The 26520-nt window shown below is 41.5% G+C and overlaps 1 protein-coding gene across 3 annotated transcripts in view; it reads right to left on the reverse strand.

Annotated features, from left to right (window-relative positions):
- The window catches only part of HTR7 (5-hydroxytryptamine receptor 7), a 48764-nt gene that overhangs the window by 10210 nt on the left and 12034 nt on the right, over positions 1 to 26520 (reverse strand). For 2 of the 3 annotated variants that reach the window (XM_038410220.2, XM_038410222.2), the window contains exon 2: positions 1992 to 2741. In XM_038410220.2, the coding sequence (XP_038266148.1) occupies positions 1992 to 2741 (750 nt within the window). Of the gene's footprint in view, positions 1 to 1986; positions 2742 to 26520 lie in introns of all 3 variants that reach the window. The other variant, XM_038410225.2, reaches the window with a different exon arrangement.

Consider the following 26520-nt stretch of genomic DNA (forward strand, 5'->3'; position numbering starts at 1 on the left):
ATTATCTTTGGCATTATAAGATGACCTTATTTCTAACTTGTAGTGATGGAGACTACTTTGTAATGAGTATGCTTTCTCCTCGCAAATACCCAATTATCTTTTTCTAAAAAAAAAAAAATTGGAAGTTATAAAACTGTGAAATAATAGAAAGAGTAGGAGCACTTGTGGCACCTTAGAGACTAACAAATTTATCTGAGCATAAGCTTTCATGAGCTACAGCTCACTTCATTGGATTCATTCTAAGGAAAATACAGGGGGGAGATTTTTTTTTAATATATATACATACATACACACACAAGAGAGAGAACATGAAACAATGGGTTTTATCATTCACTCTCCTTGCAGTGTGTTCACTTAAGATGAGCTATCACCAGCAGGAGGTGGGGGGAAGGAGGAAAACCTTTCATGGTGACAAGCAAGGTGGGCCATTTCCAGCAGTTAACAAGAACATCTGAGGAACAGTGGGGGGGGTTTAATTGGCAATGATACAATATTAGCTATGCCTGAGATTTCTTTTACAAAAGTCCCAAGTTTTCCTTTCTTAAGCTTAAGATTTGCAAAATGTAGGAACACCAATTGGTGAAGTGGTTTCTAATGTTCATTCATATGTGAACATAAAGAGATCAGTGAGAAGAAGAGGATCCTCCAGTGTTAGGTGACTGGGTCAGCAGATGGCAAAGGTGACCAGTGTAGACAACCTTAAAATAGATAACCTGGAAGAAGAGATCAAGATAAAAAATAGGCCCCAAATGGAACAGTCATCCAACACAATGATAAGGAAAGGATCTGGGAGTTATCATGGGTAAAACTCAACATCTATAGCTTAAGTACACAGCTCTAATAAATAGAGCAAACTACATACTAATGTGTGTTAGCAAGGGACAGAAAGCAAAATGAAAGATCTGACACCCTGAAACCATTACTGTACTGCACCTTGAGTATTTCCTGGAATATTGTGTGCAGTACTGGTCATTATTCCACAGAAAGTATATTATTGATAAAAGGCTTGATCCTGCTCCATGCAAGTCAATTGGAATTTTGCCATTGATTTTGATGAGAGCAGGAGCAAGCCCTTAGAGAGGCTGCTGCACAAGGCAACAAATGGAACAAATGTCTAAGTTTTTAGGCAAGGTTGAATGAGTTTTTTTTACAAAACTTAATAATTTTTAAAAATATTAGGTAATCATATGAGTAGTGACCAACATATGATTTCTTAGGTATCAAGTTTTATATTTGATACATAAGAGTGGTTCACAAACCAGCAGATGAGCTCTAGAAAGTAGGAAACTACAATAAACTCAGACAATTTACTACTGTTGTTGAGCAAAGATTATCAATAAAGTCAACAGAACCCTAGATTTGAGTCTGGGAAAGTTGAAGTCTAAATTAGACAAGATGGGCTCAGCTGATTAAAATCAGGAGAGTTAGATTAAGCAGAGTCAGGTAAGGGCCAGATTGCCTTTTCCTGGTCTTAAAATAGGTTATATACCAGTTTCGGATGTTAAGTTAGAGATGTGGGGCAAGATCCTCAGATGGCATAAATTAACATAGCACCATTGAAGCTTCAAATTATACCAGCAGATGATCTGGCACAAAAAATCATTATTTTTTCACAGCCATAAATGCTTTTCATTGGAAGATGTACAAAAGTGATAGTAAACTTCGCTAATGTTCATTCACAGGTAATCAAGTGAATAAAATTACATGTAAATAATAATAATCCCAAATGATACAATTTCCCCAGTCCAATTTCTTACATTGTTTCCTTTTATAATAGTATAAAGTGGAAAGGGTTGGTTTATGCTAAAATCCCAAATACTCTAGGGCCCAGTCCTTACTACAGCAAAAAATTGTGGCACTTAGCACTGTAGCTGTGTCTTACAGATAGTTAATGATTTCTGGGGCCGTTTCTCTGATTTTCTTTTAACTCTGAAGAGAAAGCTAATGTGTATAAAATTTAAATTATTGTAAGAAGGGATAAGTGACCTTACAGCACAAATTCTGGCTTTTCTGCAAGCTTCAGAGCCTCGTGCATCCCTGCAGCTGATAGTTTCCGGTTGATATTCCTATATCTGCACTGTAGTAGATTGCGATAGGTTGTCCTCAGGTCCCGATTGAAGAAGGCATATATAAAGGGGTTAATGAGAGAGTTTGCATAACCCAACCATAGAAATGTTCTTTCAGCCCAAAATGGGATGCAGCTACATGCTGTACCACAGATAAAGGGTCTGGCAGTTGAAAGGATGAAAAATGGCAACCAGCACACAGTAAAGGCCCCAACAATAATTCCCAGGGTAGTGGCAGCTTTTTGTTCTCTCTTGAAGATAGAAATGTTTTTTCTATCATGTTTAAGGAGTCGTGAAAAGTTTGTACATTCTTCTGATTCCTTGTGTAGCTTTATAACTCCATTCACAGAAACTATGCCTTCGTTTTCTTCTGGCCGTGGGAAACCAGCAAACTTGTGTTTAGCAGCACTCCTCTTAGCAGCCTTGTAAATCTGATAGTACATGAAAAGCATCACTGACATCGGGATATAAAACGCAACTGCAGTGGAGTAAATTGTGTAACCGAAGTCTTGACTGATTAAACAAACTTTTTCATCGTTCACATTTTGGGCCCAACCAAACAGTGGTGGTATGGTGATAGAGGCAGAGAGGAGCCATACACACAGGATCATTTTAGCCATACATTTTCCATTCTGCCTTACAGGATATGTAAGTGGTCTTGTTATTCCAAGGTACCTAGAACAATAAGGTAGAGTTACTACATGGTTCATAGTTTTACCCATAAATCAATTTCATGTAGTCTGCCATAAAGAGATGGAATAATGTTTTAGATTTTATTTTACATTTTCTATTCCTGTCTCCTGCACTTTTTCAAACTTGCAATTAATTCATGTCAACATAATCACCTTTAGCATAGGCTGAACCTGCTTTCCTGTAGAGATAGTTATTCTCCTAGGGTAAAATCCTGGTGCCATTGAAGTCAATCACAAAACGCCCATTCACTTCAGTGGGGCCAGGATTTCACCCCAGATGTAGAATCTTTCTAATTATGTAAAGACGGAAATCATTTTTTGCTTACAAAAGTTTTTTTATAAAAGATTCTGAAAGTTAGGTTTTTACTTAGCTAACTTCTGGGATTTAACCCTTGGTACATGATCTACAATTCACGCAAAGAAGTGATTACTCTTTCACATTTTGACTTATAACTGTGCTTAGAGCAATACAAGTGATCCTACAATAGGTATTCTATAAATAAAGTGTATAGAGCCAAGTGTATAGAGTGGCACTAAACTGGATAGGATATATTGTGTTACTCTTACTTGTCTTACTCTTGTGTTACTTTGTGCTTCCAAGAGAAACAACATAGACTTTACAATTGTATTCCATGATTTGATCATTTCAGTATACATAATACATTTTATGATTACATAATTAGAAAGAAATGCCATTTCTTCAACACTCACATCAAGTGTTTGTTAATTAAACAAAATAAAAATACGTTACAACTTTCAGTTGAAAACGCTTGGGAACAAAGGCATCTAGCTATAACTCATAAAAGTTATTACATTTAGGATTACAAAAGACTAAGAAAACAAATTATACAAGTGCTATAGCAACACTAGGGTTTGTCACAGAGTTTATGAATAAAATGAAGTCTATTGCCAGGTTTCCATGCTGTAAATCTTAAATGTTAGTTGTTGAACTTAGAATACAAATATTTTATTCTATGAAACTTTTATGACTCAAATTCTATTTAGATGGTGAGACTACTGTAAAGTGCCACAATTATTGCAAGGTAGCAAATTATGGCTCTTGCTACTTCTTTAAGAATGCGGTGGCAACAATCACTCCGCAACATCACTGACATTAAGCATCACTGGCATGGCAGGAGTGTGAAAGGTAGATTTTGGTAACTGTGCCATATCCTTCACAGCCTGGACTGGCCAATTACAGTGAGCTTCTAATCAAATCATTCTGTACTTCTGAAGACTGGGCCAGGAATGGGCTTAGAATGGTTATTATGGTTGTCTGGAATTGCACCTCCAGGATAAGTGATTGCATATTGTAACATAGATACTAGTAAAAAGCTATAGTATTTTTGTGGTGTTATCACACCTTTTACATTAGAATATTATCTCCTGCTAAGTCTTGGAGTCCTGGAGACAAGCTGTAGATGTCACGGAAAATTCTACTCTGTGAAATCACTGGCTGGAGATTGTGCCACTGTGATGAACAGAAAGTTCCCCAAGGCATTCCAAGATGTAGAAAATCAGAGTTCCTACTGGAGAGGGCTGGAGTTCAGTTGTCATGGGACAGAAAGTGCTGACCGGTCCCAGGTTAACTTCAAAATGGCTATTTATTAGCTGACACATTTTGAGGTTTGTGTTGGCACTATAAAGGGTGAGGTACAATAGCTCACAATCACAATGAAGCCAATGGGATTACGTAGATGACGCTAGCAGGATTTAACCCCCAAAGAGTTAAATTACTAGCATGACTGAGCATTAATAAAAAGTCACTTGTAATGCACAGTTTCACAGTTCAGGGCAACTGCACCTGTATTTCCCTTCAGTGGTCCAGCAGTGGCACCCACACTCAGGATTCATAGATACCAAGGTCAGAAGGAACCATTCTGATCATCTAGTCCGACCTCCTCCACAGAATCTCACCCACCCACTCCTACAAAAAACCTCACCTATGTCTGAGCTATTGAAGTCCTTAAATCATGGTTTAAAGACTTCAAGGAGCAGAGAAGCCTCCCTCAAGTCAACCATGCCCCATGCTACAGAGGAAGGCGAAAAACCTCCAGGGCCTCTCCAATCTGCCCTGGAGGAAAATTCCTTCCCGACCCCAAATATGGCAGTCAGCTAAACCCTGAGCATATGGGCAAGATTCACCAGCCAGATACTACAGAAAGTTCTTTCCTGGGTAACTCAGATCCCATCCATCTAATATCCCATCTCAGGGGATTAGTCCTATTTACCCTGAATATTTAAAGATCAATTATTTACCAAAATCCTATTATACCATCTCCTCCATAAACTTATCAAGTAGAATCTTAAAACCAGATAGATCTTTTGCCCCCACTGCTTCCCTTGGAAGGCTATTCCAAAACTTCACTCCTCTGATGGTTAGAAACCTTCGTCTAATTTCCAGTCTAAACTTCCTGGTGGCCAGTTTATACCCATTTGTTCTTGTGTCCACATTGGTGCTGAGCTTAAATAATTCCTCTCCCTCTCCTGTATTTATCCCTCTGATATATTTATAGAGAGCAATCATATCTCCCCTCAACTTTCTTTTAGTTAGGCTAAACAAGCCAAGCTCCTTAAGTCTCCTTTCATAAGACAAGTTTTCCATTCCTCGGATCATCCTAGTAGCCCTTCTCTGTACCTGCTCCAGTTTGAATTCATCCTTTTTAAACATGAGAGACCAGAACTGCACACAGTATTCTAGGTGAGGTCTCACCAGTGCCTTGTATAATGGTACTAAAACCTCCTTATCCCTACTGGAAATGCCTCTCCTGATGCATCCCAAAACCGCATTAGCTTTTTTCACAGCCATATCACATTGGCAGCTCATAGTCATCCTATGATCAACCAATACTCCAAGGTCCTTCTCCTCTTCCGTTACTTCTAATTGATGCGTCCCCAACTTATAACTAAAATTCTTGTTATTAATCCCTAAATGCATAACCTTACACTTCTCACTATTAAATTTCATCCTATTACTATTACTCCAGTTTACAAGGTCATCCAGATTCTCCTGTATAATATCCCGATCCTTCTCTGAATTGGCAATACCTCCCAGCTTTGTATCATCTGCAAACTTTATTAGCACACTCCCACTTTTTGTGCCAAGGTCAGTAATAAAAAGATTAAATAAGATTGGTCCCAAAACCGATCCCTGAGGAACTCCACTGGTAACCTCCTTCCAACCTGACAGTTCGCCTTTCAGTAGGACCCGTTGCAGTCTCCCCTTTAACCAATTCCTTATCCACCTTTTGATGTTCATATTGATCCCCATCTTCTCCAATTTAACTAATAATTCTCCATGTGGCACGGTATCAAATGCCTTACTGAAATCTAGGTAAATTAGATCCACTGCATTTCCTTTATCTAAAAACTCTGTTACTTTTTCAAAAAAGGAGATTAGGTTGGTTTGGCACGATCTACCTTTTGTAAAACCATGTTGTATTTTGTCCCATTTTCCATTGACTTCAATGTCCTTAACTAATTTCTCCTTCAGAATTTTTTCCAGGACCTTGCATACTACAGATGTCAAACTAACTGGCCTGTAGTTACCCGGATCACTTTTTTTTTCTCCTTTCTTAAAAATAGGAACTATATTAGCAATTCTCCAATCATTCGGTACTACTCCTGAGTTTACAGATTCATTAAAAATTCTTGCTAATGGGCTTGCAATTTCAGGTGCCAATTCCTTTAATATTCTTGGATGAAGATTACCTGGGCCCCCCGATTTAGTCCCATTAAGCTGTACGAGTTTCGCTTCTACCTCAGATATGGTAATATCTACCTCCATATCCTCATTCCCATTTGTCATGCTACCATTATCCCTAAGATCCTCTTTAGCCTTATTAAAGACTGAGGCAAAGTATTTGTTTAGATATTGGGCCATGCCAAGATTATCTTTAACCTCCACTCCATCCTCAGTGTTTAGCAGCCTCACTTCTTCTTAGTTTTCTTCTTATTTATATGGCTATAGAACCCATTACTATTGGTTTTAATTCCCTTTGCAAGGTCCAACTCTACTCGACTTTTAGCCTGTCTCACTTTATCCCTACATGTTCTGACCTCAATTAGGTAGCTTTCCTTGCTGATCCCTCCCATCTGCCACTCCCTGTATGCTTTCTGCTTCTTCTTAATCACCTCTCTAAGATGCTTGCTCATCCAGCTTGGTCTACAACTCCTTCCTATGCATTTTTTCCCCTTTCTTGGGATACAGGCTTCCGATAGCTTCTGCAGCTTTGATTTAAAGTAATCCCAGGCCTCCTCTACCTTTAGATCCATAAGTTCTTCAGTCCAATCCACTTCCCTAACTAATTTCCTTAATTTTTGAAAGTCAGCCCTTTTGAAATCAAAAACTCTAGTTGCAGATTTTTGTTAAACCTTCCATTTAGTTTGAACTGAATTAGCTCATGATCACTTGAGCCAAGATTGTCCCCTACAACCATTTCTTCTATGAGGTCCTCGCTACTCACCAAAATTAAATCTAAAATGGCATCCCCTCTAGTCGGTTCAGCAACTACTTGATGAAGGAATCCATCAGCTATCGCATCTAGGAAAATCTGAGCCCTATTATTATTACTAGCACTGGTCCTCCAGTCTATATCTGGGAAGTTAGTCTCCCATGATCACGCAGTTTCCATTAGTATTTACTTTATTAAAGATATTAAAAAGGGCTCTATCCATATCCAAATTAGATCCCGGAGGCCTATAGCACACCCCAAGCACTATCGTAGGAGAGGCTCTACTAGTTTTCTTCCCCAATGTAATTTTTGCCCAGACGGACTCTGTTTTATCCATTGCATCGCTTCTTTTTACATTCTACCTCATCATTGATATATAATGCTACTCCACCACCTTTACCTTTATTTCTGTCTTTCCTAAACAGCACATACCCTTCAATACCTGTAGTCCAGTCATGACTACTATTCCACCATGTTTCTGTTATCCCTATAATATCTGGTTTCACTTCCTGCACCAGTAGCTCTAGTTCCTCCATTTTGTTACCTAGGCTCCTCGCATTAGTGTACAAACATCTTAATTTTTGCTGTTTGGCCTCGCTCACATTTTGCACCCTATTAGGCACAGTCATTCTACAGCCAGTATAACCTATTAGACTAGTATCCACACCGCCCTCACTCCTTATATACATTCTCCTACCCACGGCTGTATCCTTTCTTACTTCGTCGTCTTCCCTCTCAATGCTAAAATCTGGCGTGGAGATTACCTGGACATCTCCCAACCATCTCCCCCTAATTCCTAGTTTAAAGCTCTCTTTATCAGTTGTGCCAGCCTCGATCCTAGAAATCTTTCCTTCCCTACTCAGATGAAGTCCATCCCAAGAGAACTGTCCTCTGTCCGTGAAAGACTCCCAGTGGCCATACATCCCAAAGCCCTCCTTATAGCACCACTGCCTAAGCCATCTGCCTAAGACTGTCATAATCTTGTCACACCTTTGTTGCCCTTCTCTAGGAACAGGCAGGATCCCACTAAAGATCACCTGAGCCTCAATTTCCTTAAGCGTCTTCCCCAGCCTAGCATAGTCTCCCTTAATACTTTCCAGCGAGAATCTAGCCGTATCATTTGTTCCCACATGAAGGATAATTAGGGGATTCTTTCCCGCTCCCTTTAGGATCCTTTTCAACCTCAGATCTACATCTCGTATCTTAGCACCTGGAAGACAGCACACCCTTTTATTCTCTGGATCAGCTCTAGTTACAGGCCTGTCTATTCTTCTCAATAAAGAGTCCCCTATCACATAGGCCTGCCTTTTTCTGGTGACAGTGCTATTCTCCAGTCTCTCCCCTGTTCCCTCTGGCTGCGAGTTCTTTCCATTCCTATTTTCCCTTATAATCCTCTTCAACCCATCCTGTATCCTCCTGGGGCTCATAGTTGGTGTAGTCTCCCTTGACTCTTCCGCTTTTCCTATAGGACTAGCCTCTCTTCTCTTCTTCCTTACCCTTCCACCTTCAACAAGTACCTGCTGAGTCCCTTCTTCATTTTCGAACTCTGCAAACCTGTTCCTAAGATCCATTTCTCCTTCACTAGCCCATCTTTTCCTCTGCCTGGTTCTTTTAGTCACATGCTTCCACTGACCACTTTCCTCACCCAGTCTCCCCTCAAAATTCCCCAGCCCTGCTTCCATCTGTGAGTCTGAGCGTTTCCCTTCAGATACCTCATATCTTTGCTCCATCATCTGCTCAAACCCCTTCCTAAACTCAACCAGACTTTCCACCTGCATCTCCAAACCTCAGATCTTTTCCTCCATCAGCTCTATCAGACGGCATTTCATGCAGAAAAAACTCTTACTGGGTCCCCCCTCCAGGATCATGTACATACCACAGCTTCCACATCCTGTCATCCTCAATGTGTCTTCCACTACAGGAGTCACTCCCACAGCTGCCTTCGTATCTGTCATCGCCTTCCCACCTAAGTCCTGTTAACCTGGGAAACACAAGCCACACCAAAAAGACTACCCCCCCCCCACCCCCAGCAAAAGCAAACCCCAAACAAGCACCACAATACAAACTCCCCTGTTTACAGCTCTGTTTGCTAGCTCCTGTGCTGCTGCCTGACTGGCTGGCTACCTTTATAGGACCTCTAGTTAGAAGCCCCACCCCCTAATCAGGGCTCAGCTTCTCTCCCAGCACAAAGCCCCACCCCCTAATCAGGGTGCAGCTTCTCTCCCAGCACAAAGCCCCTACAAGCCTCTACACACACACACACACACACACTAAAAATACCAAATACAAATACAAATACCTTCTCCTCCAACAGAACTCCCCCTCAAACTCCCCTGTTTACAGCTCTGTTTGCTAGCTCCTGAGCCGCTGCAGCTGTCTGTGCCTTTCTTGGGTAGAGTTCTGATTAGGGTATTTCTAGGCTGGACAGTTCCTTGCCTTCACTGTCTTATTCCCAGCAGAGACAGGCTGCCCAAACATACCTGCTTGCTTTCTCTTCAGAGATGGTTAACAGAATGATTGTCTACTGTTTTAAGTTCCCTTACAATTCTTTCTAGGCAGGCCTATTTTATTCTTAAACTAAAAATATTACAGAGAAAGCATCTTAAGAAGCTGTATGCATGTTAATGAGCTTGCCGGAGATTAGCCCAACTCTAGCATGGCCTCTGGAAGGAGCAGTCCTTCAATGCCCCACCCAAGGGGTTTCCTGTGTGATGACAGTTTCAGTTCAGAACAAGCATGGTCAGAACATGTTTTGTCCACCCTTTATACAGTTCCGGGGTCTTTGATCTGGAGTTTCCAGAAGCAGGCCACGAGTAGACAATGGGTTTTTCTTCCCCAGGGCAGACCTTGCTTCAAAACTGTGGATTTGAAAAAGGTCATTTGCATTCCCCTTGCCCCCAGGCACTTTCCGAGGAAATCCACTTCAGGGGTATTGTTTAAAAAAAAAGAGAGAAAAAAAAATGCCCTTTGGATTTCCTAATACCTTCCAGAGAATGTATTAATCTCTTAAAGAAGGTATACACATGCAATTCCACAACACCACACACAACTGCATTTTAAATAAATGGATGCCAAAGGTATTAAAACTACTTCAATAAGGTTTAACTTAATTCAGTAAAGTTCATTCAGGACATTAGAGGATATTATCAGTCAGACATAGATTTACAAAAATCAACACAGGATATGGAGCTTTGTAACTGAAGGGCATGAGCAATAATAGCAGACACGTGTTCCTGGGATGCATAATACTATATATATCCAACTATTTCATATTTTGTTTTCCATTATAATAAGGCTATGATGATGGGGGCCAAGGGTATATAGCCTGAGGGATTAAACTAAGTTTCAGTGAAAGACAAATTTTTGCTTATACAGGCTGGTTTCAGGAATGCCCAGTGCTGCAATTTAATGCATCCAAATGTAACCACAAAAATTAATGTAAGCAAAAATATATCCATAAGAATTAAAATGTAAAATGTGGTGTCCGTGCAAAGCTGAGTTCCACAATATGTTCTGTTAGAAATTAAAATGAACTAATTTACATAAAAATAAACTGGTTTCCTTTCTAACCTATCTACTTCTGTTAAATGTAATGCGCTGGAAAAACTAAACAGGCATAAATCAAGTAACCTTCACATCTTTTATCTGAGTGCATAAATTCCATTAACTTTGAAAATTTAGATACAACTTTAAAATAACGTGAATCATTGCCACTGCCATAATATGATGGAGATTACAGAATGGTTTAACAGAAACTCATGCCTTTCTGAACTATTGTGTCTACTATTTCTGAACTATTGAGTAGCAGAAAGTAGGTTCTTTAATACAGTCAGTACCTGAATAATTATTACCTTCCAAAAGTTATTGAGTAGGAAGCAGCGGCACCATTTAGAGAGGGCGGGGGCACCAGCCCCCTACCCACCCCCCCCCCCCGAGTTTCGTACCAGGGGCTGAGAGCGACCCCTCCCCCTGTTACTTGCTCCTCTCCCCTCACCAGCCGGGAGTTGTGCCTCCCCAATCTGAAAAGGTGCTCCTGGTAGAAAGCAATTGTTTTCAGATACTGTTTGGACAAAAGCAGCATCCAAGAAGTCTGTAACCTCTTGAGGCCTTGCTGAGAAGGAATGAAAGAGGTTGCATTGTCCAACTTCCTGCCTGGTTACTGGTTTCTCAGACTCCTTACTACAAGGAAGAGGAAGGATGATCATTAAGGTACTGGGTGGGACTCAGGAGATTGGGGTTCACTTTTTGGCTCTACCAAAGACATCCTATGTGATCTTGGGCAAATTTCTGAGCCTGAAATTCCAACTGGAAAAATTAGGCTAATAATACTTGTCTCCTTAGCTCTTCAGGGAAGGAGGCTTACAATCTGTCTCTTGCTATGCATACATACAGTGACGAGCACAATGGAGTTTCAACCTAAACAGCAGCCTCTAACTAAGCAATGTTGTGTTTATGTTTATATATAAGAATACAAAATCATAGGTATTGATCTCATACCATTATCTTAGTTACTGGTCCCAGTGGGCCAATTTACATTTGAAATTAACACCCTGTGCAAGTCCACTAATCACAGGATCCCAGCAAGCATAAACCCACATTGAATTTGGCCTATTTACATACTGTTGAATATATTCACACGACTAGCAATGGAACATATCAAATAAATGGTATTCTCTTTTTTTCCAAAACCGATAAGGGCTGTTGAGGTACATAGGAAAGTGAGACAGGCTGGAATTGATAGCAGCCCTGCAGGGTGGCTATGAAAACAAATAATCATAGTAATTTATTATGGTGTATACAGCCCCCAAAAGTGTGATGGGGACTAGAATCTGTAGTGAACTAGACCCTACAATGTGGCACCAGACTTTAAAAAAGGCAGATACTCTCTCCACAGGTCTGCCGACAGCAATTCCGGGCGCTGGGGCAGAATAGTCAATGCGCTCCCCATGCACGCACAAGCCACGTCCGCCGTTCACCTGACATTTGGGCAGTGCTGCGCCTGCACTGGCTGTTGCCCAGCGAGCTGCCGGCCTGGCCCGGGTTTTCACGTACCCGCCCGGTAGGGTTGCCAACTGTCTAATCGCACAAACCCAAAGACCCTTGCCCTGCCCCCTGCCATGCCCCTTTCCTGAGACCATGCCCATGTCCTGCCCCTTCTCCGAGGCCCCGCCCCTGCTCACTCCATTCCACCTCCCTCCATTGCTCGCTCTCCCTGACCCTCACTCACTTTCACCAGGCTGGGGCAGGGGCTTAGGGTGCAGGGTACAGGTTCTGGGAAGGAGTTTGGGGTCAGGTTCTAAGCAGAAATTTGGGTGCTGAGTTCGGGCTCTGGGCTAGGGCAGGGGGTTGGGGTGTGGGAGGGGGTGAGGGATTGGGCTCTGGGAGGGAGTTTGGGCCCAGGGTGTGGGCTCTAGGCTGGGGCACAGGTGTAGGAGGAGGTCAGGGGGTCAGCGTTTACCTCGGATGGCTCCCGAAAGTGACTGGCACACCCCTCTGGCACCGGCTCCTAGGCGGGGGGTCCAGAGGGTCTCTGCGTGCTGCTGCCCACAGCCACCACCCCTGCAGCTCCTATTAGCCGCAGTTCCCGGCCAATGGGAGCTGCAGAGTTGGCACTCAGGTTGGGGGCAGCGCGCGGAGAACCCTTGCATCCCTCCCAGGGGCTGCAGAGACATCGGCCACTTCTGGAATCTGGATTCAAGTGGAGTGAGGGTGGGCAGAAAACCTGCCTTAGCCCCATTGCATTGCCAGCGGCGTTGGCCAGGGGCTCCCAGACCCTTTTAAATCACCTGGGGCCTTGGGCAATTGCTCTCTTTGACCCCGCCCTGTCGACAGGCCTGCTCCTCCATGAGGAGAAGAGTGATAGTCACAGTTGTAGAAGCTGGCTGCTCTAGATACTTATTTTCCCTAGGCTCTTGGCCTAGAGATTTAAATATCGCATAGGGTCAAGCCACAATACCAGCAGCAGCAGAATAATTTATGTTCTGACTCTGATTCTAAACAACATTATAAACATTCACTGTTTCTTCCATTTATGGATGTTTTACTTCTACAAATAAATGACAGACTTGGGGCTGACAGTAAAACTGTTTCAAATGTTATTGCTTTCAGCAAATATAACTAGTGAACTTGAACATTTGGTCACCACTTTTCACATTTACCCACTAATAAACATCAGGTCTCTACTGAATAACAATAATAGAGAAGATACTTAGAGACCTTACTCAATACTCTTAGTAAAACTCCAGCTCACTGTGACTTAATATTCTTTCATAATATCTACTGTATTGTTAAGGATATTTATTTTCACTGTGGGTTACAGCTCCTGGGAGACATCCTTTTTTACATTTTGACTTTTTTGATACACTATTGATGCGCTATAATGAGTACAGAAAATGGTTGGTCTATATCCAACAATGCTAATATATTCCCTGTACTTTCATATTAACTACAGATCACACAACCAACTCACTTACTACAGTGTGTTAAACTATACAGAAAGCTATAGCAAGTGCTTTGGGCTATAACATGCACTGAAAAAGCAGCATGCTCTAGAGGATAGGGCACTAGACAGGCACTCTCAAAAGCGGAGTTCTGGACCTGATCTGGTATGTAAACTTGGGCAAATCAGGTTACTTCTCTGTGCCTCTTTTTCCCCTCCCACTCCTTGTTGGTTTTTGTCTATTTACATTGCAAGTTCTTTGGGCCACGGACTGTCTCTCTCACTATGTGCTTATTCAGCAACTAGTGCAACAGGGCCTGAATCTCAACTGTGGTCCTGAGGTGCTACTGTAATACAAATAATAAACTATACAGAGACCGTTGTATTGAGACCTTTGAATCCTTGAAACCATAAAATGGTGCAGAGGCTATTTCATCTACAGCAGTACAGGAGTGAGTGCCTGTAGACACCCATCTATCACAGATGTGGCAGGAACTTTCTCATCACATCTCTCTGAATGTCCCTGCGTTTGTGCTTGAAGAATATGACAGTTCCATGTGTGCAACAGAAGCCATTGACTCATCCTCCAACCACTGTTGCGAAGGGTAGGCATCGTCAGTCTTTGGAGCATCATGGTAAGCCAACACTAATTTACCTCAGTGTCTATTAAACCCAAGTTTCAGAAACAGTACCTGCTTCTTCCTTTCCTGCGCTTGTACCCATTTGATTTAGTACTTATCTTTGAGATGCTGGAGAAAAAGTGGAGGGGTCATTGCTATATTTGGAACCTCAAGGTCAGAGAATGACGTTTTGTTAATAAAGATGACATCGTGGCCTCTATGCCAGTGATAACCACAAAGGGAAAGATACAACTGAAGTAGAATAATCAGATATCTCCCACTACAAGAAATCCATTCCCACTGTCTCTTCTGGGACATACAGAAGATATGCTGAGACAAATTCAGACTAACTGTAAGCAGGCCCAACTCCATTAACAGCTCATATGACCATTTAGCTATGCATGAACATTTGCTACAGTACCTACTGCCACCTTAAAAAAAAGATAGTATAGCCTGAAGAAAAGTAGGAGGCAGATTTGTTGCTCAATGTTTGTTGTTTAACTATTTTTTCTTTGCCACAGAATAACTGAATACATAACAGATTACTAATATCTGAGAGTTTTCAAGACATTTTCAAGGATCCTGTCCATGGTGTTATTGTCAGCCAGCCACACACATCTCTTTCAAATATACAGGGATGCATTCCCCCAACACACATGATGTGCCTTACGATTGGTCTCAATGTATTTCATAAGCACGGGATTCCATTTAATTCATATTTATCTGTCATCCTGTATGAAATATTGCACTGGCTTGTCACTCACTGCCACTAATCTGACCTGTTCTCCCAGCATTCTGTCAGAATCAACTTATGTTTTTCATTGCCTAACTTTGCTTTCATGAGGATGAATGGATGGGTATGGGAAAAAAATTGAAAAACTGCAGAAGACAAATACTACTTAGAATCCACTTATTTTGTTTAGTTACTGCTTAAATCGAATGGGGTTTGGCTTGGCTTGGCTTGGCTTGCCATTGTGTTTAGTTCCAAGACCTAAGCTTTTGTTATATTTTAAAAGATTAATATAAATGTTTGCCTTTATTTTTAATCTTTTCTAAGAATAACCAAACCTGATATGCTCCCTTTTGTAATGTGTCAGGAGTTAGATATCTCTCTGAGCATATTTGGGCCTTTCAACCCAGAGCTGTGGAATCTGATCTAACTGATCACCAACCAGAATAAATTATTTGAAAAGAATGAGGCTAATTTAAGGGCTTGGTTGTCTTTAACCTTTTGCTACCGATCATCTACCCCATCTGTGGAGCTGCCATAATCTCTTAATAATTCATCATTAATTTTCTATTGAATTCAATGCAGTATTAAGACAAGAATAGGACTAGGACATAACCAAAACATAACAGATTCTTAGACTCTGTCGAGCATTTACAAACCTTCTCCCTACTAAGTGAACGATATTTGATATCTAGAACAACTATTTTTGCCTCTTCATTAATATATTTTATTTAATTGTAATGCTCCACTACTTAAATAACACTTAACTAATCATGTAAAAATGACCACTAAATCTATTTAGTATTTCTATTACAGTAGCTACTAAGGGCCTCAATTGAAACCAAGGCCTGTTATACTAGATGCTGTACATGCACATAGTAACAGAGAACTCCATGCCCCAAAGAGCTTATGGTTTAGGTAGATGTAAGAGATAAAGGAGGGGAGCAGGGAAGTATTACCCCCATTTTATAGATGAAGAATTGAGGCAGAAAGAGAGCAAACATGACTTACTCACTGTCACACAGGAAATCTGTAGCTGAACCAGGAACTGAATCCACATCTGCTATATCCTACAAGACCACCCTTTATTTATTAAATGCTGGTGCCTTCAAACTTATTTAAAAAATCATAGTATTGTGTACTTACATTGTGCCTTTCATGCAAAGATCCCAAAAGCTTTACAAAAGGTGGGTAAGCATTATTTTATCAATTTTTTTTCAGAAAAGGAAACTGAGGCACAAATGTGTTACTTGCTGAAACTAACACATGAAGTCAGTGGCAGAACTTGGAAATGAACCTAGGTCTTTGGATCTCTGTATCCATGCACAAACCACGAAATCACACTGCATCTTTGATTTGCATTCAATTAGCCACATCGGCTCATTAACAATAATAGCAGTACCATGTACTACACAGGCATTTTACCACATTCAGTGCTGACAAATGTACATAAATCAGAATGAGTTTGAGGGAGAGGGATAAATAGGCTGATGGGGTGTGGAAAGGAATTGGCTTGATTTCTAGTATTACAGTATTGATTCATAAGTTTCTTTGCAACGCTCACTGGCTGAATCTTGAGGCCAGTCTGGCTATAGCCTAGCAAACCACATAACTACCTTGTCAGCTCATGGTGGAAAAGCAAGAGAATAATGTGGATCCAAAGGAAATAAAGGATGAAATTCTACTCTCCTTCCTAGAAGGGGGGCCATTTTGCTGGTTAAATTGCAGGTACTGCATGACTTTAAAAACTCAGACTAAATATTGGTAAATTTTTGCAATGTCAGGCTAGTAAGGTTGGTTCTTTAGCCAAAATCAGAGTACTGTACTCATTGGTAAAGCTAAAACTTTCTAATTTCATGTTCCCTGTAGTTAAACAATCTTTGTAATTTAGTGAATTAGGTGACAGTCTGTGAAAATCCCGAACTCTACAATGCTGGCCTAATTCCATACCCTAATTACATTACTTCACCTAATCCTTTAATTTTTCTTCCTGCTAAATGTCAGGTGTCATGAAAGTGCTTAGTTTTACTATAAAAAGTGGTAAGCACATTATTCACCATGTATAACAGTTTAGACTTTATATATTGTGCACTTTATGTACAAGTCTTTACTAGTCTCGTACTAAAATATTAAGTGATAATTTTTCATTATGAAGCATGGGGAAAATTAAATATTTGTGAACTGTGATTCTCTGTACCAACGTGAACATTTTCATTTATTATTCTAGATTGCAAATGGAGCCTAAGCATCTTTCCTTTTGAAAACAAAGGGGAGTTTATTCCCAGAAAAGTAGCTCACTCCCAGTGCCAGAAGTGGGGATTGTTACTAATATGCAAGCACCAAAACTAAGAGAGACTAACAAAGTTCCGACTAACTTAAAGATAAGGACAGAGACCTTACTTGTTCCCAGCATCCAATCTAGAGGTTCTGGTTAGTTTTGACTGAATCCAAAGAAATGTAAACCTTTACTGATAGAAACATTTTTTTTAAAAATAAATCAATAAATATAAATATTTTATGTTAATACTAAATAAAATTTCTCTTCACATATTTACAGCTTCCTTATGGTTCTTTCCCTCTTCCATTTCCCAGTTTTTCTGTGTTATTCTTTATTTGTTTTCTAGTCCTCCTTCTCTTCTTTTCTGAAAGCGGTTAGTACTTTATATTTTTTGCTTTGTATGTTCTGTATATACTTCACTTTAACTCTTTTTCATTCTTCTTTTATCTCTTTCATTCCATTTTCATTTCAGTCTCCTGCTGTTCCTGTATTTCTATTTATATTTCTTCTTTTTTATCTCTGTATGTTTCCCTCTTCATTTCTGTCTGCAGACCTACCATTCCACTTCCTTTAGAGAAAGCCTTCTGCTCTCATTCTAAGGCAATTTATAATCATCTGGGAATAAAGGTACTTGCAGTGTGTTTCCATTTGATTTTTATTATCTCACACATAATTTCTGAAATCTCATTCATTTTTACTCCAATCTTGGCAGATGTGCTTTCCCAGTCCAGCTCACTTTTGCCTTGATTGTCCCTTTACCTCTCAGCCTAATTTGCCTGTCACCCCTCCCAGCTCAATTCTTAGCCTCCAGACACAACACTTCAGCATCCTGGGGGAGTTCATTGCACTGAACCCCCCCCCCCCAAATTCTGTCTCCTGCACAGATGACCTTTACCCTAATGGCAGAGTTCCATCATGCCTGAGAAGCACAGTTGTCAGCCATGGTCTTCATCCCAGAGCTTTAGGTGACCTTTTAGATAGCGAGGCCAAGGCCATTGAGTAACTTAAAGATAAGGACAGAGACCTTGACTCGATATTCAATGGGAAGCCTGTGTAGGAAGCAGAGGACAAGTCTGATATGTTCCTGAGATGTGCTGCAGCTGTCTGTACTAGTTGGAATCTCCTAAAGGCTGATGCAACTGGTTGGAACTGGTTCCTGCTTCTGCTGCTCTGTCCCTGCTGGCTTGAGGAGCAAAGACCTGGCCCCCTTCGAGGATGCTCAGGATCCCTGTCAATTCTGGTGTGGTTGGTGGTATGAAGAGCTGACTGGAGCTGGTTCCTGCTGCTGCTGTGTCCCTGTTGCCTCGAGGAGGGGGAAAATGCCTCACTAACCTATTAACCATATCATCAAAACAGCAGATACAGGGAAATCAGCTGACATAACTTACTTGGGCTTGCAAAAAACCTTTGACAAAGTCCCTCCCAAGAGACTATTCAGAAAACTACATAGTCATGAAGAAAGAGGCAAAGTTTTGTCATGATCTGAAACAGAAACAAGGGACTTGATTCTCCTTTTCACTGCAGCAACTTTATGCCACATACAGTCTAAAATGGTCATCTAGGGGACAAAACTGGATCTGGGATGAGCAGAGTATCCTGGGTGGACAAGGTGGGCCTAGCACAGGACTTCTGGTGTCATCAAGTAGGTTTCTGTGATACAAACTACATCAGATCCTTCATCACTAAGAGCATCACGTATTGTTTGATGGCAACGGGTCTTTCTTGATCAGCATCTGTTTTAGTTCAGGTAGCGTTGTGCCACCTTTTTTGGGCCCTTACCTTGGTAATGGTCTTGTATAGTGGACAGGCAGTAGATGTCTGGTAGTCAGTTTTTTATGTCTACTCTGCTGTCTCCTTGGACAGTTTCTCCCTATTTGGACGGTGATAGGTGAAATAGTGGGTTGTGTCATGGGATGCTCTGAATAGAGGAAAGGGTGTATGGTTCACCAAATTCCATGAGCATGACGTATCTGTTGGACCCCTTTTGGCAATATGACCTAGCTGAGTTCCAGGGATGGAAAGAACTGAAATAGTCTGTTCCTGCAGTCTTGGATGTGCTAGAAGCATTGTGGCATAACAACAGAAATAATTATAATGGTAACACTAACACTAGGTAGGGTTGAGTACAAGAAAACAGGCGTATCAATGGCATCATGCAGCTGTGTGTGTGTTGCTTTTCCTGCTTTGGGGGAGAGGCAGGCAATAGTATTTACTAATGAGTAGTGTGTGAGAGTTACAGCTGTAAAATGTCCACTGAACAGAAGATGGCAGTGAAGGCTGGAGGAGCATGGTTGAGGCTGCTCCCCTATAAGAGAGGCAAAGTCTTTGAGAGCATCATTTCCACTGATGGTTCCTGTTCAAAAGTTGTTCACTGTGGTACATAGACTCCCTGCCGCCCCCCGCACAATCCAGAGAGACACACAGCTCATGCATACAATCAAACCATGGCCAACCTGAACTTACCAATTCATGAGGACTTCCAGAAGGTTCTAAAGACACATCTGAAATCTCGCAAGTCTCTTTGGGATCAGACTAAGGCTCTTAAATTGTCCTCATTCAATCCTGGGGCATGCTGGAAAGTACTCTGGGATAATGCAAATGTCCCAGACAAACACCTGATCAATGAACTTCCAGGCTTCAACCTACCCAGGAAACAATTGCATACACTGAATCGTTTTAGAACACGGCATGACAGATGCTGTCATCTCTTACACCTTTGGAAAATGAGACAATGGACCTTGTCAATGTGGACATCAGTTGCAAACTATGGTCCACATTATAAATCGATGTCCACTTCAATCATTTGCCAGTGGCATCTCCAAATCACCCCTGAAACTACCCACTGGCTCACTAATCTGGACTTGGTTCTTCAAATGTTGCTAATCATCTCCCTTGCCACACAAAAGTAGTAGTAGTTCCTGGGCTGCAGAGAGGGGAGCTGGGACATGAGTCACAGCCTCACTTTCAAAATTAGAAAAATCTCTCTCCTTTCAGAAGTGAACGATGGCCCCTCCCTGGCTGTGGGAAGGAGGGGAAGATGGCAGCAGTGATAGGGTATAACTGTTTCCATACCTTTGTTTTAAAGGCGTTGTTATTAACTGAATTACAGTAGCAGGTAGAAGCACCGAGGCTAAAGCCCCACTGTATAGTTGTGGTAGCAGAAGCAGTGGCAAGCAGCAATACAGGCTGGCTGTCCCAAGTATGTATTCATAGGGTCCGGACAGGTATGTACTTGGGGCAGCTATCCTGTGCTGCTGCTCACTGTGTCCATGCTCCTGCAGCTACACTACTATTGTTAGTGTGCTAGCTCAAAGCAAAGTAGTGTGAGTATGTCTGTGCAAGCTGGGAATCACACCCCTAGCTCATAGACACAGCCGTGGTTCCCACCCAAGAAAGTGCACTAGCTCTATATGTCTCCTGGAGCTGGAAATTACACCTCCAGCTTCAAGTGTGGATGTATACTTTGACCAAAGCCATATTCTGATTGGGTTTGTCAGAGTGCAGAGGACAGAAGCTCTGTTTCATGACGGATTTTCAAAATTTGGCTTTGTTCCAAATATGAGCAAAAACTGAAAATTTCCCGTAGAAAATTCAAATAAACTTTTGCTTCAGGTTGATTTAAATGTTTCATTTCAATTTTGACTTGTTATATTAAAATTTAAAAAATTACATTGTCTTTTCAAAACAATAAGTTGAAATATTTCATTCTGAAAAAGTCGAAACATGTCCAAGTGAAATGTGGCTCAGCTGACGTTTCTCTGATTACCTCTATGCCTTTTTGACTGTTACAGCTGTGAGTCTGCTCCCAGCCCAACCAAGACCAATCACTGAAATACAACAGCAATAACAAATCCTGACATGTTATAATAAACCAGTGGAGTGGGGGAATATTAATCTGAGGAAGAAATAACAAAGAGCAATATGGGGGAGGAGGAGAGGCACTGAGGGAGGAAAAGTGACAGTTTTAAGATGGCAGGCTGCCTGTGCAGCAGCAATTTAAGACCTTCCAACCAGTATTTACCTACAGAACTTTCTATTGTAAAATCCTTCACTGGGAACTGATGAGAAGATTATAAACCATCTCCTCCTTCTCTGTAGCTCAGATAAGCAACTTTTTTTTACATTTACAGGATCTTATTTTATTTATTCTCCCACTGATATTTTGATGACGGTATGGGAGGAGGCAAGGAGATCCTCTTTCATGCTGCAGATGTGGTGCAGAATGCTGCAAAGGTAAGGTCAGACTCAATCAGATAATTTTCAGTATCAACGTAAGCATGTACCTACCACCTCCATGGCATCCCTGAAGCAAATCTCACTTTATTTCCCTAGCATTTATTACTTTTTCACAGCCGTTTACTTGCAATATGCTTACTCGTAGTTCTCCCTTCACTTACACCTATATAACCTAAATGACTTCAGTGTGTAGCCCTTTTTCGGTACGGTTAATAGTAGGAAGGGCCACATTCAATGTAGTCTAGGGCTATATCTACACTACAGCCAATCGGCAAAACTTATGTCGCTCAGGTGTGTGAATATTCTACCCCCGTGACCGACAAAAGTTACACTGGCATAAGCATTCGTGTACACAATGCTATGGTGACAGGAGAGCTTCTCCCACTGATATAGCTTATGCTGCTCATGGAAGTGATTTTTTATGCCAACAGGAGAGCTCTCTCCCGTCGGCATAGAGCGGCTTCACCACATAAGCTCCAGCTGCGCTGCTGCAGCACTGTACATATAGACATACCCTAGGAGTTCTATTTAAAATAAATGAAACGAGTGGATCAAGTTGTCATATGAAACCTTTTCTGCTCCCAGCTTTTAGGGACTTCACATTTGATCCGGCCTGGTCACCTTTACAGGTGTTTCTTTCCTGCTTGCAAGCACAAAGGAATCCTTAGGCAACTCCTTTTTATTTGGAAAAAACACCAAGATAAGCATCTAATGATATAAGCAAACCCCAAGCACTGTGTTTGGGGGTACAGCCAACCCCAGAGTACCAGTTATTAATTGCCCAGATTGTTAGAGCCCAGAATGCTTATTCACAAAACAATCCCCCCACCCATTTACATCTCACTCACAAATCCATTTAGATTCAGCATGGTCAAGTATGCACCTTGAGACATCTCTTCTTAGCCCATCTGCTGCAGGCAAGGGAAGTATGCACCGCTAGGCCTGCCACTGCCAGGTCATGTTCTACAAAGTCAGCTCAACACAAGCTGCAAATCTGGGGAGGAAACCCAAAGGAAAAGCAAGACCCTGGTCAGGGTCTCTGCTCTCTCCAACAGTCTCTGGTCTCTGACAAAGTCTCTGCTTCTCTTATTGAACTTGGTCTCCTACACAGTTAGAATCCACTACCTGACAGCTCAGGGTGAACTCCTTTCTCCAGGCCATTTCTCTCCCCTCTCGTATGGGAGCAGAGAGCTGCTTTTTGCTTTAAATCTTCTAAGTCTGGGGCTTGCACTTGGGAGGATAGGTTTTGGCCTCATGTTGTGACTCCAGTTGTCCAAAATGATAATTTAGACTACTACTGAACTGTATTTGGGCCAGCTCCATTGAACAGAGGTAGCTGGGCTCTAGGCCCTCCATGCTCTGTGGCTACAAACACACTCAGTGTAAGCAGGGGTGCTGTACAGCCACTGACTTCTTTCCTTAGGCTGCATCTGGGAATCTTCCCTACCCCAGCTGAGGGCCCTGAGGAATGACATCCATTATGAGAAAGGATAGGGACAGGTTTCCACTGACTGAGTGATCACCCAGGAAAAGAAGGTGGGATAGGCTGCACAAGTGACCCAGCAAGCTGTCAGTTCTAAAATTGAGCTGTCAGCTGCAAGAGGAAAGGCCTTTTGAGGCCATAATACTTCCAAGATAGTTGTGTGAACAACTGAAGATAGAGACTCTGCCCTAGAATGTCCTCAAAGATAACTGGGATTTTAAGGGCCCAGAATCCCAGTTCTCCCATCTCTTCTCTTACCTGCCTTGTGAGGCTTACTGCTGCAGCAACCTTTATGGGTGCAACAGGGGTAGACAGAGGATCAGCAGAAGGCTGCCTGTCTTCCCCCCACCACAGGCGGTTCCATATCACACTGATAGGAAGAGAGAGGACCCACACCCACTGCTTATTCTGGGCTGGCAACCTTCAGGAGCTGTTGGCCCTTGATGGCACTGGCTATGCAGGAGTAAAAGGCAACTGTACTTTCAGTTCTCAATAGTTCTCCTCATAGTTCTAACACAGAAGTTCAAAACTGAGTATCATACGTTATGCTCCTAAATTCATATTTAGGTCCTCATGCGGCCTGACATTCGTAACAGCTGAGCACCCACAAATCTAATTGCATTCAGTGGGAGCTGCAGATGCTCAACATCTTTTGACAACTAATCCACTGTTATTTAGGTGTCCAACTATGAACGTGGGAGCCTAGCATTAAGTACCCAGGCTTGGAAATGTTGACCCTAGTTCTTATGTTTTCTTGTTTGTAGAAGAATATTCTGATGTCTTTTTAATTTGCTTTGAAAATTTCATAATCTCTGAAGAAATGAAGCTTGTTTTGTGCTCGTGACCAAACTAATGTAGCAATAATAAAGGACAATGTCATTTTGAAATATTGCACTTTAGCACAAGTGGCTTTAGCAACAAGGCTAAAAATGATTTTCTCCATTTCTCCAACTGCAAAGACTTTTTTAAAATGAAACCTAATGTACACAAAAAGTGCATCTTTACAACCACAGGAGCCATATTGTTTGTAATATCAAAACAACACCTTAATAGGCCACTAAAAAAGCACTTCGCATCAAAATGCCACCACCTGCTGTTCCTGGTTCAGGCATATGTATTTTCATGTAATTCCCTGCACAGATGAACATCTGATCGTGGATCTGATCATGGATCATCTATTTTCTCTGCACTGTTCTCCATTTCTCAAAGCATTTAATTGTCTAGTTCTACTACAAACAAACAAGCCATTAAAAATTACTTAGAAACCAACACAAAGGAGGACTGTTGTTTTTGGCGAATCCTGCTGGCACATGTTGCCACCAGATACACAGTATTTAGCAACAGTCACACCATGATTTGAAGGTTTACATTTTTAATATGGTGACAGCATGTTGCAAGTTTCATTATAAATTGAAATATAACAGCATGCACTTCTGTTCATTGTGCAAACTTCCTTTTCAAGCACATGGCATTAGACAATTAATTATATGAATTTCAGCTGTCTTAAAGGAATATACAGTATAGTGTACTTTCAATAGCTTTTAAAATCAGTTGAAAAATGAGGACAAAGATCATTTGGGGGGAATTTTTTCCATTGATATGTGAATGATTTTCATGCATAACACCCTTTTGTGTAAATTGCAGTTACTAAAGTAAATCAAAAGGCCAATAAAACTTTTGTAAGTAAATAGTTTTGAGGATCTGTTTTTCCATTAAAGAAAGATGCACTTTTTGGATGGAGCCTCAGTCTTGCAGTTTTCAATCAGCCATACCACAGAATGCAGCTACTTTAATAAATGCAGTTGACAAAAAAAGTTAAAGAAAATATTTTCTCATTCTGCCAAGCCCTGCCATCCTCAAGAAGCCCCCAGATGCAAGTACTACTCAATGGGAAGAAGGGTGGTAGAAGTGGGTTCAAAATTATACATTAGCTTATGCTTCATATACTTAAACAGCTTCAATGCTAAGTCTTCTGGCAGCAAAGAAATCATCTCAAGGAAACTATGGTGTACCTCCCAGGTTGAATCTCATGAGCATTTTCATGGCACAGAATAACACAAGGTTTCACCAAAATGTCCTGTGCCTTTAACAATAAGTTTTTTTATCTTAAAATATCCCATTAAAAGCTGTGTTAAAAATATTCATTATTTGCAACTGTTCTCTCCCCAGACTGTGTAACACTGGGGCCTATCTCCAAAGCAGTGCCCAGTAATCGTTGGGTGTGGCTCACAGAGGGGGCAGCTAAAGAGCTGATTGTGGTTCCCTGGTTCTTGGGTCAGTGGAATGCCTTAGGCCCAGGCTGATGTAGATCACAGCAGGCTTCTGAAGTTCAGCTCCCTCTCTTCTGAGTCATCACTGGGGTGAAATGAGGATTAAGCAAATGGAAGAATCTGAAGTGAGAGCAGCTGGGGCCTCCCTAGGAAGCTTTTGGGCTCTCAGTTGTCCCATCGGTAGAAGGTGAGTGCTCCTTCTTCTTTTGATCCACTTTAACTACTGCCATGACCAATGCTTAATTTGCCTTAACCCAATTGTTGTAATGAAGAAAGCTCGGCGACAGATTTCGTCCATGCCATAGCTCTAGCCACTGTCTTTTTTTGACACAGTGGACCAAATGGTGGCCTGGTTTACACAATGGAGTAAGTGGGTGAAAGCAGTGCTTAATTTGTAATAAAAGAGAGGCGGAAGCTCAAGCAATTTTTTACTTTTATAACAGACACTGCAAGCCCAGAGATGCCGGGGCTGTGAATTGCCAAGCCTTGAGGCGCCAGGGTTCCGCCCTGGCAAGTCCTGGCACAAATTAAGCACTGGGTGTAAGTCACCTCCTGACTTCCTTGTGATGACTCTTCGTTCCACAGGTACAAAAAGAGGGGAGTAGGCTCTGCAGACCTGGTACATTCCCCTGCTCCCTGAAGATGGGTAGGAGTGGTTTGGGACAGAGCAGAGCCTTGGCTTTACCTTGCAAAATGTGCTAGCTTGCAGAATTAAACTAAGGGAAGTAGGCTGTGCTAGGTTTAGGCCTAGGGCTGGGCACTTCCCCCTAGGAGCAGCGGAGACCAGTAGGAAGGCAGAATGTGACTCGAGAACAATCTGCCTCCCCGTCTGCTCCAGAGACAACAGAACGATGCATTACCCCTTGCTTGTGGCTTATAGTTCATTATTCAACCCAAAGGTAGTTATTTGCAATTTTTTCTAAGTCAAATGCTAGTAATTATTATTGTTTGAGTACTCATCTCTTCAGTTAGTAAAACTGTTTTATTCAGTTAAATTGTGATATATCAATGCATAACTGTAATAGTTTCATGAATCTTATCCCTCTGCTCCAGGGCAGTTTGATTGTCTACATGTAGCAGTTTCTTGTGATTACATCCACTGATTTATCTTTCCTTAAAATGCTCTTAAGATGCGGTAGTGCTAACATACAGAACTGACAGCTATTAGCACTTTCAGTCTTGCTTGTACACCAGCCAAGGAATGTGGGTTATTGCTGATGTCATAAATATAAAGGGAATGGTAACAACCTTC

Source organism: Dermochelys coriacea, chromosome 7 (assembly GCF_009764565.3).
Source record: "Dermochelys coriacea isolate rDerCor1 chromosome 7, rDerCor1.pri.v4, whole genome shotgun sequence".
Taxonomy (NCBI): Eukaryota; Metazoa; Chordata; order Testudines; family Dermochelyidae; genus Dermochelys; species Dermochelys coriacea.